General features: G+C 51.6%; 1 protein-coding gene across 1 annotated transcript in view; it reads right to left on the reverse strand.

The window, feature by feature from the left end:
* The window catches only part of COL6A1 (collagen type VI alpha 1 chain), a 69,386-nt gene that overhangs the window by 37,108 nt on the left and 18,619 nt on the right, over window positions 1-13,659 (reverse strand). The window contains exons 10-19 of the mRNA XM_074968228.1: window positions 11,367-11,411; window positions 11,208-11,234; window positions 10,207-10,233; window positions 10,062-10,106; window positions 9,112-9,165; window positions 6,383-6,445; window positions 4,176-4,238; window positions 3,381-3,434; window positions 3,261-3,296; window positions 2,227-2,289 (exon numbers count right to left, since the gene is read on the reverse strand). Of these exons, the coding sequence (XP_074824329.1) occupies window positions 2,227-2,289; window positions 3,261-3,296; window positions 3,381-3,434; window positions 4,176-4,238; window positions 6,383-6,445; window positions 9,112-9,165; window positions 10,062-10,106; window positions 10,207-10,233; window positions 11,208-11,234; window positions 11,367-11,411 (477 nt within the window). The remainder of the gene's footprint in view (window positions 1-2,226; window positions 2,290-3,260; window positions 3,297-3,380; window positions 3,435-4,175; window positions 4,239-6,382; window positions 6,446-9,111; window positions 9,166-10,061; window positions 10,107-10,206; window positions 10,234-11,207; window positions 11,235-11,366; window positions 11,412-13,659) is intronic.

Below are 13,659 nucleotides of genomic sequence, written 5' to 3' on the forward strand. Positions count from 1 at the left end.
CTGGTGATCTGGCTGCCTCGTAAACTCAGCTGTGGCAGCCCCATAGCCATCTTGTGGGCAACAGGGCTGCACAGATGGGAATCCGTCCGTGGTAAGCGACCACAGTACGTCCTGCTGGTGCTGTTCTGATTCCTCACCACCGCCGCCTCTCGAGGCAACTGTACCCCCCGCCTGGCATGACCTGTGCCCCCACCCAGGGTTCGCAGCCTGTTGGTGTTGGACAACAGAGTGCCCAGGGCTGCGCAGAGCCTGCTGGATGAGCCACCCTGAGGCAGACGCACGGATACTGTCCTATTGGCTCCCAGCCCATGCACGGCGCTCAAGCCCTTATGAAAGGGGAGCCTCTCCTGCACACACGTTTTCCCGCTCCTCACTGCCAGATCAGCACCGTCCACCCCTCCCTGCTGAGTCTCCCATCCCCGGAGCCTGCACACCGGCACTGCTGGGAGAGACTCGCCCTCAAAATAGCTCTGAAGCAGCGAACTCATGAAGCTAGAATGCCGGATTGTTGCTAGTACAGTGAGAAAACGTTAAGCCGTTTATTTCCTAGCACCTCTGCCATGCATGCAGCCGGTCAGCTGGCTCCGCAGCCCCCTGGGAAGGGCATGGAGAGTCAGACCAAGGCTGTGGTTCATCTCTCTCGCCCTTTCCCTTGCTTTCGGGAAGCTCTTTCCCACATGGTCATTGTTTACTTATTGGCTCCGAGCTGGGGGTTGCAGTAACATTCCTGCCCCAGGCTGGCTCCTCACTGCAACGTAGAACGGAGACTTTTCTACACTTAGCCACAAGTTCCTCCCACCAGAGCAGCTTCTCAGCGGCCTCCTCCAAGGCTACCATTACCAAGCTGAGAGGGATTTCAATTCAGAGCCTTGAAACCCAGCCTGGGCCCAAAGGGGCCCAACTACACCTGTCGGGCTTGGCTCATGTTGGGAAGCAACCCAGCTGTGCTGGGCTCGGCTCAGGCCATCTCCGATCCCCTCCCTGGCCTGTGAGGTTGGCGTGGGAGCGGCCGGGTGCAGTGGAGCGAGTGTGACGATGAGTTGCTGCTCAGCACACACAGCGCAGCTGGGGGCGGTGGCTGGCAGGAGCGGGGCACCAGGGCAGGAGACAGGTCGTGGGCATTGGGCTTGGGGAGTGGGCAGCCGGCACCAGGCTGAGCCCCGAGGATGACGCACAGCGTTGATACAGATTCAGGGGGGTGTTGGGTCAGGTCTGAAAAGGACTGAGCACTCTCAGGTCAGGTTCAGGTTGGCTGGGCCTGAGACAGGTTCGGGCTTTACCTACCCCAAACCATGACAAATGTGAGCCATCCCAGTGTGGGAAAGGTGGGGGATGCTTTGCACATGGCTCGGGTCTTTGCGACAGTCGCTTCCCACAGTGCTCTCCTCTCCCGGAGACGGGGCGGGCAGGAGCAGAGCGCATGGCCAGCGTTTCCTATCACCTGCACCAGGAATCCCGCCTTCTGGAGCAGCCAGCATGGCTCTGCGCTCTGCGGGGCTGCCGGGGGGAGTGTCCCGCCCATGACATACCCAGACACCTCAGCAGTGCCCCACAGGTGCATGGGGGTAGCTGGGCCTCTGAGCAGCTGTCACCAGCCCTGGGTTTTAGCGGGTAAGGCATGCCCCCCCGGAAGGGGAACGTGATGCCTCCTTCCCTCCCAGCTAGCCGTGCCCTCCTGGAAGTAGGTAGCTCACTTCGTACAAGGAGCCATGGAGGAGCCAATGCTGCAGATGGAGGGATTTTACCACATCACTACCTTCCTCTTCTGCCTGCCCCAGCCCCCATTCCCCTGGGAACTGCGGAGCTGTGCTGGGCAGGGCTGGGAGCCTAGAACGCCCGAGCAATGAAGGGACATGAAGCCAGCTTTGCACAGCCCCTGCCCCACACCCTGGTTCTGTCCCCTGGGAGTCTAACGCTGCAGCCGTCTGAAGCGATGGCCATGGCAGTGCATGCTGGCACTGAGAGTCACGGCAGGAATAGCCGGGTAGGTGACAGGCAGCAGGGCCCCGGGTATGCAGCCTTGTGGCTCTTGGAACGCCCAGTGGAGTCAGTGGGAGCTTGGCATGGCACAGCACTGCAGGACTGGCCAGCCGTCCGGTGGGGGCTGGAGGCTGGGAGGACATTTCAGCTCCCTGCCTGTCCAGGTTAGTGCCTTTGTGCCGAAGCAGGTGTGCCGAGCCCAGCCAGCCAGGAGCGAGGTACAGCTGTGTGCACGCGAGTAGTTACCTTGTCTCCTCTGGGCCCACGAATGCCGGGGGTGCCCAGTGGCCCTCGTTCTCCGTTGCCTCCCTGTTTAGAAAGAACCAGAGCGCCAGTTCAGAATCTGCTCTGCACGAGGGCCAGCGCTGGACACGTTGCATCGCTCAGCGTGATCACGGGGGCCCATGACACCCCAGCCCCGGGGGCGGATCGTCCCTCTACCGCATGTGACTAACACCCCCTCCTCTCCTCACCTCACAGTGGCCACTACGACCAGCAGGAGCTGGAGGGACTGCCAAGGGGGGGACACAGCTAGGGCAGAGCACAGGGCCCCAGGGAGGATGGCAAGGCCGCCCATACGTGGATATCTACCAGGTTTGGAGATGGGTCCAAATCCCTGTCCTCTGATGGAACAACAAAGGGGCGGGGGAGTCTCCACAGATTTCCTCCCCCCGAGCCTCCTCCCACCGGAGGAATAATCCAGCTCATTGTGCAGAGATTTCCATGGTTCCTAGACTATCATCTCTGAGCGACTACCCCGTACCCCGCACTTCAGACTGGCTCCCTCGGCTTTGCGGATCATGGGGCACAGGGTTATAACTGCATTCCAACGCATGAACACAGCAATACATAAACTAGAAACAGCCCTTTGCTCAGCCAGTGGGGAGAGGGGGAGAGTTAACCTCGGTTTGAGTCGGTTTCTAAATGAGGCGATGGGAGGAATGTATGGCCAGATTCCGGCCTGTTCCATCAGTGTTACTTGGGGACAGATTCGAACGCAGGGTTTTAAACAAACACTCCCAGGTCGCCCCTGAACCCTCCAAAGAACGGCATGACTTAGCCGCAGAACTCCCAGGGCTCCGAGCAGGCTAAGTGCAGGGAGCTGCTGGAAAGGAGGCACGTGGAGGGCTCCCCGACCGTTTTCAGCCGGTCCCAGCCTGTGTCTGCTCACGCCTCAGTTACCTCAGCCCCTCTGATGGGTAGCCAAGCCCAGACATGCCCGGGACCCCCTCCCGCCATGGCTTGTGACCCGGAAGTACAGTACAGCAGGGCACTCTTACCCTTTCTCCAGGTGGGCCGTCTGGGCCTGGAGTTCCCTACACAGACATAAAAGCAGCGTTAATACAGTTGAAAGTGCCAGCAAATCAAATCAGCCAAATCCAGGCGCACATGTGACTCACCTCATCCCCCAACTCCCCTTTCTCTCCAGGGCCACCAGGACCTCCAGCTTGTCCCTAAACAGGCAAATCAGACCGAAGAAAAACAAGATCAACCACGGGGGTTTGGAGTAACAAACTAGCTGTGCACTAGTAACACAGCTGCAGACTGCACAGTCGATCTATTCGCCAGAGAAAGCAATACGGCCGGTTGAAAGGGTTTCTCTTTCTGATCAAAAGGGTTAACGCCATAGGTGCTGGACCTAGGAGTCCTGTCGTACCCCCCGGCTTGAAGTGGTTTCCACCATATCCCAGGTTTACAGTTTGGTCCAATGGCTCTCAGCACCCCCACTATACAAATTGTTCCAGCCCTCCTGGTTACGGCCCTGCTGTTGTAAATACTTCTGCACGGGCTTACCCTCACTCACTTGTAATGGAGCTCCTCGGGTGAGGACAGCAACACACTAGCATAAGGATTCTGGGGATGAAGGCCAGGCCATATAGCCCCACCGATAAGACTCCCCCCAGCTAACCACTGGACCCAAAGAGGAGCTGCGTAAAGAACCAAACATTTCCCCACTGGTCACACTGCCAGCACATCCTGTTACATTTGCCCCCGGGGTTTGTGAAAAAAAAAACAATTAATTTTTTCTTTCGGTTTGAATTTTTAGAAGAAACCAGAGAGCAAAGGCCGAGAACTGCCCTTGCCCTGCATGGGTGCTTGGAAGTTACATGGCAGCTCTGGCCACCAGTAACAGGGGCAGAGCACAGGGATAGAGCACAGGGACTGAGGACAGTCTGGTTGCTAAGGTGGTTTACCTTGTCTCCAAAGTTTCCAGCATTCCCAGGTCTGCCAGGTTTCCCATCCACCCCAGGTTCTCCCTTGATAAAAGATAAAGGGTGTTATAAATACGAAGCACCACTCCCAGCTCACACTGGTCCGTCTTGAACCCTGGAGTTTAGTTGTATCAAACTTCAAGCAACCAGACCCAGCTCCCGGCTCTTACCAAAAGCCATTTTTCCTTCAAGTGTCAGATCAATTTTTGTCATTGGCCACAGAGAGCTCAGCCCTGGGTAATAGATCATTAGGGTCCTCTCCGCACCAATGACAGGGATTTAAGCCTGGCAGATTTACCCACATGCTTGCTGACCTCAAAGTGAATTTGCCACTTTGAGCCGTCTGCAGTCAAGGCTGTGAAGTGGCCGGGTTTATACCTCTCAGAGGAGGAAGGTATCTTAGAGATGAGGAGATGGTTTTATGAAACCGCGAGGCTTCTGCATCCCTGCATCCATTTTGCTCTGCCCCTAGGCGTTCTGGGATTGCTTGTGTGTATTCTGAACTATTCTGTGCTCTCTGCTACTATCTCAGGCCGCTTGGAAAGCTGTGAAGGAGCGGATAACACTAACAGAGGAAATGATGCATCGCAGTGGCCTATGTATTCTGACTGCTGTGCCCAAAACTATTAATCTCAGTCTTCCAAGAATGCCTTGTCTCTTGTTGGGAGTTGAAGCCACATTCACACAACTCTTCAGTCTCTCTTTTGGCTTGGCCCCCATGGTGTGAACCTTCCAGAAACAAAGGTCTGGAGACTAACCTTCATGAAAAGCACGGCAGCATTACACTGCCACACGCCAGATGAGCACTTTTTGCGCCCTGCAGGCATTCCATTAAAGGGAGCTCGGAGACTCCCCTCAGAGCTGCACAGCAAACAGCTCAGCACGTGCTGGTGAAAACTTGCTAGGAACCCGGAGAGCCTTGGGACAAGTATGATATCAGGGCTTCAAAATTGCATCCCCCTTACATTTGCAGCTGCACATTCATCCGCTGGGAAACATTTCTGTTCTTTAAATCACAGGGCCATGAGCCACAGAGCTGAAAGCGGCCCAGTTAAGCCTCTGACAGGAAACATGATACCCTGTAAACTTCTAAGAACCTTTTGGTGGCCCCAGTAGTCCATGCCAGTCTGGGCCTTTCCAAAGTGAGTTACAAACAGTACAGTCTGAACCCGGAGTCTGTGTTTAAGGGCTGACGTTTTAAGCCCTTTTAGAACTCACCCAGTGTCAGCCAGTAGCATTCTTTTTTATTACCTAGACTTACAAGGCCTAATGCCATGATAACATTTTCCATTTCACAGCTCTCCAACACCTGTTTTACTGTGTTCGTCACCAGTCTGAACGACTGATCTAGACAGACGTCTATTATCGGTGGCCAGTGACCTGTGCATTTCAGCATGAGGACACTGGTGATGGATGAACAACTGAGCAGCTCCTACGCCCCATATCCAAGGCTGCTCAACCAAGGAATGTCCTTGTTTGCTAGCTGGGTGCTGCCAGGACTGGTGTGTTTTTTAACACTACTTAGCCTCTTATGCTGGGGCTCATTGTCGTACCAGGTGGCGTAACATTCAGCTGCTGGATTCACTGGTCTCCAGAACTCCACAAAGGCAGCACCACTGAGTAGACATACCATTGGGCTGTGGCAGGGTATTTATGTTTATCCGTTAGTGATAATGAAGTTTATGGATCGATGGAAGAAAAAAGGGCAATCGCAAAATGGAGACCATTTGACTTTCCTAGCCCTGAAGAGAGAAAAGCTCTGGGTATCACAGGTCTGCTCTGGGCACCTACAGCTCCACTGGCTTCAACCAGAGGTTTGCCCCAAGGCAGCCCTGCAAATTGAATTTAACGAAGTAGGAGCTGCAGCATTTCTATTCACTTTGGGACACGGATTTGCTTGCCAAGGAAACTTTCACAACAATTGGTGACACCTCGCACTCTGTTAAACAAGTAAATCCCCGTCCACACGGCAGGCAGAGAACAAGGCGAGTACCGCCCATCTACTGTTAATAGGAGCATGATTTCCAACTCCCTTGTGCTGGATTGTACATGTATCCTCCTGGCTTCTCACTTCATCCTCCCGGCATTAACCTTTAGCAGGGGCCGAGCTTAGAATGTCCTGCAGCCCCCACAGCATTGACAGAGATGTATCATGGCTGATTTAATACTGGGTGTGACTCATGGCTCACCTTTGCTCCTTTGCGGCCGTAAGAACCGGGATCTCCCTTAGGTCCAGGAGGGCCTTGTAATCCCTATTAAAAACCAGGCAATTGTCAACATATGCAGAAAATCAAACATCACAAGCATCACTAAACAGCCTATCGCATTCTGGGGACTCGAAATGAAGAGGTGGATAAGTAAACTAGTCAGAAACAGATGGATTGAGGAAGTTTAAAGTATGCTTGAGCTAGGTATCTCTGGGGCTGTGAGAGTCACATTCCGACACTGCGTCTTCTTATAAAATGCTGTAACCCTTGACTTGCTTTTGAAATTAAAAATAAATTAAAGCAGAGCCACTTTTGAGCCTCATTGGTGGATTCTAGTGAAAATGTTTAAATTTGAATGTTGTATTAATGCCAATAAAGCAGAATGTGCTGTGCCATGAAAAGATGGGAAATAGCTGGTCACCTAACCCCTGGCAAATGGAACAATTAAGAGACTGACATAACTTGGCACACAGAAATGAACAGGCAAAGGCTATAATAATGTGGTTATTTTACAATTTTTAGAAAAAATGGGGTCCTGACCCCCTTAAATCCATCAAATGGAACGGATACATTCCCCACCCCTTTGTGATCAATTTTTAGGTGACCCATATCCAAAACACAAGAATGAATCAAGATCTGCCCTAGTTACACTGTTTCTGTCTTGAACATTTCCCAAGCATTCGTCAGAGGAGATTTTACGATTTCCTTTAATTACTTAATCTGCCTGTACACCAATGAAACTGCACAAGCCACAGTTTGTATAAAGTACAACCAAGTGGAGTATGTATAAAAATTTCTGTTTTGATCCTATTTTGGACTACACCTCCTGGGTGAATACTCACATTTAAAGTATAGCAAACGAAAATGTATTACACACTGAAACACCCTTCCTAGAAAAGCAGACCAGTGGGTGTGGAATAACAACCCCCTGAGTGATGAATGATATAACCTGAAAAGTCAAGGCAGAGGATTTGCACATCGGACTATTCAGGCCTTAGGTTTTGAAAGTTTTGTTTTAATAAAATTACTCTTCTTGGAAAATTTCAAACTATCTGAGGTGCTATAAGATGCATGTATTTATTACAAAACAAGGTGTTCAGCTAGGAAGGAAACACACATACACAGTATATCTAGACTGAATCGTCTCCTTTGGAGGTTCCACTATAATCAAAGGATTAGCTGGACTATTTCTGTTTAGCAGTCAGGGTTCTCTGTTGATTTTAGTACATTAAACTCTAAGGTCAAAATTTTCAGTTAAGTCCCTAAAGTTAGAGACCTTAATCCATCAGTATTCAGTGTCCAGTCTTGCGAATGCTCACACATGGGACTAACTTTACCCACAAGCATAGATATTCGCAGAATCAGGCCTTTGGCCATCTCAGTAAAGTGTCCTAGTTATCAAAAGCACCGAGCATCCACTACTCTAGCTAAAATCAAAGGGAGATGCAGATGCTCTGCAGCTGTGAATATCAGCCCATCTTGATTGAGGCTTACATTTGAAAATGTTGACCAACCACTTGGACGCCGTGGTGATGAATGACATAGAAAGTCCCAGACAAACTTACACTCCACATTACTTCTTTCAAGCCACACTGTGATAACAAGGTTCTCACCATGAGCAAACCACATTTTCACAAAGATACAAAGTATGAAATACGGCCCCGCTGAATCAATGGGAGTTTTGCCACCAACTTCAATGGAGCCAGGATTTCACCCAAAGCAGCTTGCAGATTTGCCTATATATAATGGTTTCAAAACCGAAAAGCCACACAACAAGGACCTATGGGTGAAAAGCTGCCAAATCACCCCAGAAAACCCTGTTACTCCTGGAATTTCCTATACAACTACTACTGTACTGTCCAAAAAAACGCAGATAGGAGGGAATTAGTCATGTGAATTACCTGCACATTCAAACCTCTAACAGCTGTAAGGATGGCCATTGGTCAGTGCAGCTGAGACCATTAAACCTTTCCTGCATTACAAAACTTGGCAGGGGTTCTGCCCCTTCAGCGGAAGAGACCTCCTGTACCGTCCAGCAGCTTGGGTGACCCAGTATTTCCTGCTGTCTTGCAAACGATTGCCCGAATTTCAGATACCTGACTTATGCTCTGGAGAAAGCCAGAGACTGGCACTGCAGTGCCAATAAACCCATTAGGCATTGCCCTGTCATTCCTCGCTCGTGCACTGCTAACTGAAGACTAGGCCGTGCTAGACTTCCTTGTTCTCTGTAGAGGAGGTTTTCTCCCAGGCAGCTAGGTTTTGTAGTCTGCCCGGGGTGATTTCTGGGCTTTCACGTTGGTCACAAATCTCAGATTGCTCGAGCGAATATCATCTTAAATGAGCCCAATTTGACCACTACCCCAAATGCGACGTACAGAGCTAGACCCAAATATGGCTAACAACCACACCCCATACCCTGCAGGGGGGAAGTCTTAGCCAATCAGAGTCACAACTCAACGGGGAAAGGGGCAACAAAGCCCTTTTTCTGCTCTCTCAAGGCCCCAGACAGCACACACAGGTCCTATGCAGTAGATGAGGAAGGCCATCATGCCTCACGCTGCCCCCCGCTGGGACAGCACCCAGAGGCTCCCCACTTTGAGATTCTCTTTGACTGGTTGCCAGTCTGCCCAGCTCCCAGGCCTAGGCTCCACCACTCTCCCCATCGAGCTGTATTTGTTATTGAAACGAAAAGCAAACCAGCCAATACGTACATCAAATCCTGGTGATCCCTTGCAGCCTGGCAATCCAGAAAATCCACTCTCCCCCTGGCAAAGGAAAGGAAAAGGCCACCAATGAGTTTCATGCTACGTGAGTAGGCAACGCCCATGGGACGTGAAGGCAGTAGGAGCTGCGGACCCCACCTCCACAGATCAGCAGCCTCCCCTGACGAGCCCTGACAGATTAGGGGCCACACAGAGGGGCACTGGCTGGCTGGAGGACTGGGCAGGAGTCCCATGCCCGAGTCCCAGCTGCTAGCCCCTCTCCCCACTGGAGAGGAAGAGGTGACGGCTGCTGATAAAACTGGGTGTTACTGGTAGCGGTGCTGGAGGGAGTCCTGGGGGAACTCCTCCATCCCCAAGCCAGGGGTGGGAGTTTGGGACTGATGGCCAGCCAGGGGGCACAGGCCACTGAGCTGATGAATTGCTTTACATCATGCAATGTGCCCAGACACAGCTGTGATGGGCTGCACAGTAACTGACTGCAGCCGGGAGCACTCTGTTCCTGAGAGGGGCGGGGAACAGCTGAGACACCCAGCCCAGGCCCTGTCCTAGTGACGGGCCCCTCACTGGGAATCCAGAAAGGAGCCCTCAGCACACGGAGCAGTTGGATCCCCAGCTGGATTCAGGCCAGATTTCTTCCCATGGGACCTGTGCTGTCAGGGGGAGGTCAGGCCTGGGCAGTTGCCTCACCTTTCTCCCTTCCTTGGCTGTTCCCATCCCAGTAGCTGTATGGCTTTACTGCAGGTCCCAAGATCAATGCCTGTTCCTGCACCCAGCCCCCGATCACTCTGTGCCAGGACCCCAGCCCCACCCCTGAGGGCATGGGGAGCCCAAAACGCCCTGGAGTCAAACAGAGCCTCCCGGCCCACAGGTGTCTCTATGGTAACCAGCGTACAGAGACAGCACTCCCAGCACGCTGTGCCCCTGAGCGCGAGACTCACCTTCATGCCATCTATGCCGTCAATGCCACGCCTGCCCTTCTCCCCCTGGGAGGAGAGAAACAAGAGAACAGTGTAGAAACCATTTCCGGCACACTGCCCACCCCGCCAGAGCCCACCAAGTCATAGGAAAATCCCAGCAGCTGACCTTATATCCTTTGGATCCTCGCGAGCCCTGTCCGGAAAGGAGAGGAGAGGTTAGTGACAGCAGACAGGTCATGTTCACCTCCCGGCCACGTGTGGGCTATGCGTTGGCTTGGCCCAGCTGACCGGGAAGGACAGGAGACACAGGATGCAAGCTCCCCTTTGAAGTTGGCCCGCCTCTTCCCTAGTAAAGGAGGCAGGGCTTTCCCCCTCCCCTCGTTAATGGGAGGAAGGACAAATTCACACCGGCTAGTAACTGGTGTTTCAAAGTAACACTTCACCCTGGTGCATATTCCAGCGCCTGTCCATAGCACTTTGTCTCTGTCTCAACTGCCCGGGTAACATGCTGCTCCTAGCCGGGCGCTGGAGAAGAGGGAAGACATGGCGGGTGGGCGAACGCCCAGCATGCTAGGCTTGAAAGTTCATGGAAAGGATCATCAGTCTGGACTACAGCTCTCTGAGCCCCAGTCCCTCCTGACTCCACAGTGGGGAGTCCTAGAGCGCCTGTCCCTCTGGCCTTGCCTTGCTGGACTGTGAGGACAACATGCACAGCTGGGTTGTGGTGCTGGACCGCTCGCACTCAACTTGCCAATGTTTGGAGATGCAGACCCCACTGGGGCTGAATCAGCCAGGGTCTGAGTCCTGCCGAGCCTAGGAAAAACCTGCTTCTCTTTACTCCCCTGAGGTAAGCCCTTCTGGTGTGAGTGTCAGGAGGGGAAACCAGTGACCCACAGCAGTGTGTGTGTGTGTGTGTGTGTGAGAGAGAGAGAGAAGCAACCATAGACTCACTAAGCTGACAAAGGAGCACAGAGGCAGATAAACGTAACTGATGGATCCCCCCGCCCCGCGGGACATGGTGTTGGCAGTGGCCACGTTTCAGTCTCCAGGAGAAAGCCTAGTCATGCTGCCAAAGGGGGAAGGTGTCACAGGAGACTGTGTGGGGAAATTAGCAAAACCTGCGGGGCTGACGAAGGCCACTGACTGCACACTGCATGCCATACTCACCTTTTCTCCTCGAGTGCCTTTTTCTCCCTAAACAACAAAGGAAAGACAACAATTAAACTGAGACAATGAAGTGTGCATCAAAACACAGCTCTAAGATGCCATGATGATGTTACTACTCCTAATCACCCTCCAATAGACTGCAAAGAAAATTGTACATACCTTCATCCCCTGGTAGCCAATGGGTCCCAGGTCACCTTGCTTGCCCTAGGGTACAAAACCCAAACACATTAGAACCTTTATAGCAGGAAATAGCTAGCCACAACCCCTCCTGTTCAGCAGCATACTATGCACATATAAGGGGAAGATGGTATTCAAGTTCTCTCTATTTATGATGTTTTTCTATTTCTAGGTTTTAAAACAAATTCAGCAAAAACCCACACACCAAAAATCATGTTCCTGAAATATCTCTGTCCACTTCAGAACTTCATTCAACTGAGCTGCACTTTTCATCGTCTGCATAACACCCACTTCTCTACATCTGGGCTACAATCTTATCAGCAAATACAAAGGAAAGTGAAGACAAATTGATTCATTTCTGCCACATCTACGCTGGGTATTTCAGTGCAAATTTTGCTGCTGGGTTTCAAATCCAAACTTTACCAGTGGGTCATACAGAGTAATTCCTCTTCACATACCAATACACAGGGAGTACTCATTAACATTTATGTTGCAAGCATCTAAACATCTCAGAAAGTTAAAGGAAACTTAATTGCTTCCTTGGGAAGGTAAGGAAGCATTCATCCCCTTAAAGCTCTCCATGTGAATATCTGAAAATCAGGTCCTTTCCAGGGCTGGGGAAACTGAGAACTACAAGAGGTGTCATTTGGGATGAAAGTTAAGTCTCGGAAAAAATCTACAAAGAAGAAAATATATAGTCACATGTTTTCCAAGCTGAAAACACACAAGCTGACTGTGCACTGATGGGTGTGGGAGAAATACACCTACAAAAATAAATGTACCTAATAAAAAGGGGAGGAGGAAAAATGATGTTTTCCTCCTCCTGTTAGCAGATTAAACACCTCCCTGTAACACTGCCCTGTCTATAGTGGGAAAGGCGCATCAGAGCCAAAGTGAGGCGGGCATCCATGAGTGATGGGTGAGTCAGAGAAATACCCTGTAGGAAAACTGGTTATTTTGGGTTTGGCACTCAGAGGCCTGTTGGCTACAAGTTTGCAGTGAGGCGATGAAGGGCTCCTCATCTGAGTCATCAGACCATTGTCATCACTCTCGGCACCATTACCATGGTGTCCCACAGAAACACTTTGGCCCTGACTGGGAATGGGGGAGGGGAGAGAGCGCTCGTTGGCCGGTCTACTATTCTGTTGTAACCAATCAGATGTCGCTACCTTTTCCCTCTGAACTCTTCCTGTGTGACTAGCGTGGGACCCAAACATAGGGGTCCCTATGAAACCCCTCCGACCCTGAAGAGAAGCTGAAGTGAAGGCAGTCTCTAGGCCAGCTACTACGAAACAGTGCATCATCATTGGAGCTCAGACTCCGGCCGGTCAGGGATTCAGACTCCGCACCGCCTTGGGTTTTCTTGATTGACCCACTGGCCGTGGGAAGGCCTGTCATTACCAATCCGTCTCTTATATTTATTTGGCTACTTTGGTTTGCTTCCCAGTTGGCCAGCACAGGGCTGTCCTTACTCCCTAACAACGCTGGAGACTGTGGCCAGGACGTCCCAGCAGGCTGGGTCTGTGCAGAGAAGATAACCAGAAAGCCACAGCTATGAATGGCCTAGTGGACAGCTGCTGCAGAGATTTTATTTCCTAAGACCCCTTAGTCTTGGTCCCCAAGAGAAGTAGGAGGTGGGGGAAGGAGGACAAAAATTCCAGATGGGTCACAATAAGGGAAAGTATGATCTAGCAGACTGGACATTCTCATGTAACAAGGTACATCCTATTTATTATTTGGAGTCCAGGGCATCATATTTCCTGCCGTGATGGACCATCGACAGCTAGCACTGTCAACATAACGAGGAGTTCTTGTGGCACCTTAGAGACTAACCAATTTATTTGGGCATAAGCTTTCCCAAATAAATTGGTTAGTCTCTAAGGTGCCACAAGGACTCCTCGTTGTTTTTGCTGATCCAGACTAACATGGCTACCCCTCTGAACACTGTAAACCTGTTAGCTCACCCATTGTTGGGCAGAGCTACATGACAGACTGACAGACTTATTGGTCAGAACTACAGTTGACTGGAAAACCAGCAAAGTACCTCCCCGTGCCCCAGGCGAACGAGGCCTGTGCCACAGCACGCTAGTGCGAACCTCACCGTACCTGACACAGAACGTGAAACAGAACGTTACACCTGCAAATGTCTTCTTGGAATGCAACAAGCTAGCCCAGAACAAGGTGACTGTCTAGCGCCATCCCACATGTAGTTAGCCCAGAAGAAGGTGAGCATACAGACCCATCCCACAAAGGAGTGCTGTCCCAGGGGCTCTCG

Source organism: Natator depressus, chromosome 11, assembly GCF_965152275.1.
Source record: "Natator depressus isolate rNatDep1 chromosome 11, rNatDep2.hap1, whole genome shotgun sequence".
Taxonomy (NCBI): Eukaryota; Metazoa; Chordata; order Testudines; family Cheloniidae; genus Natator; species Natator depressus.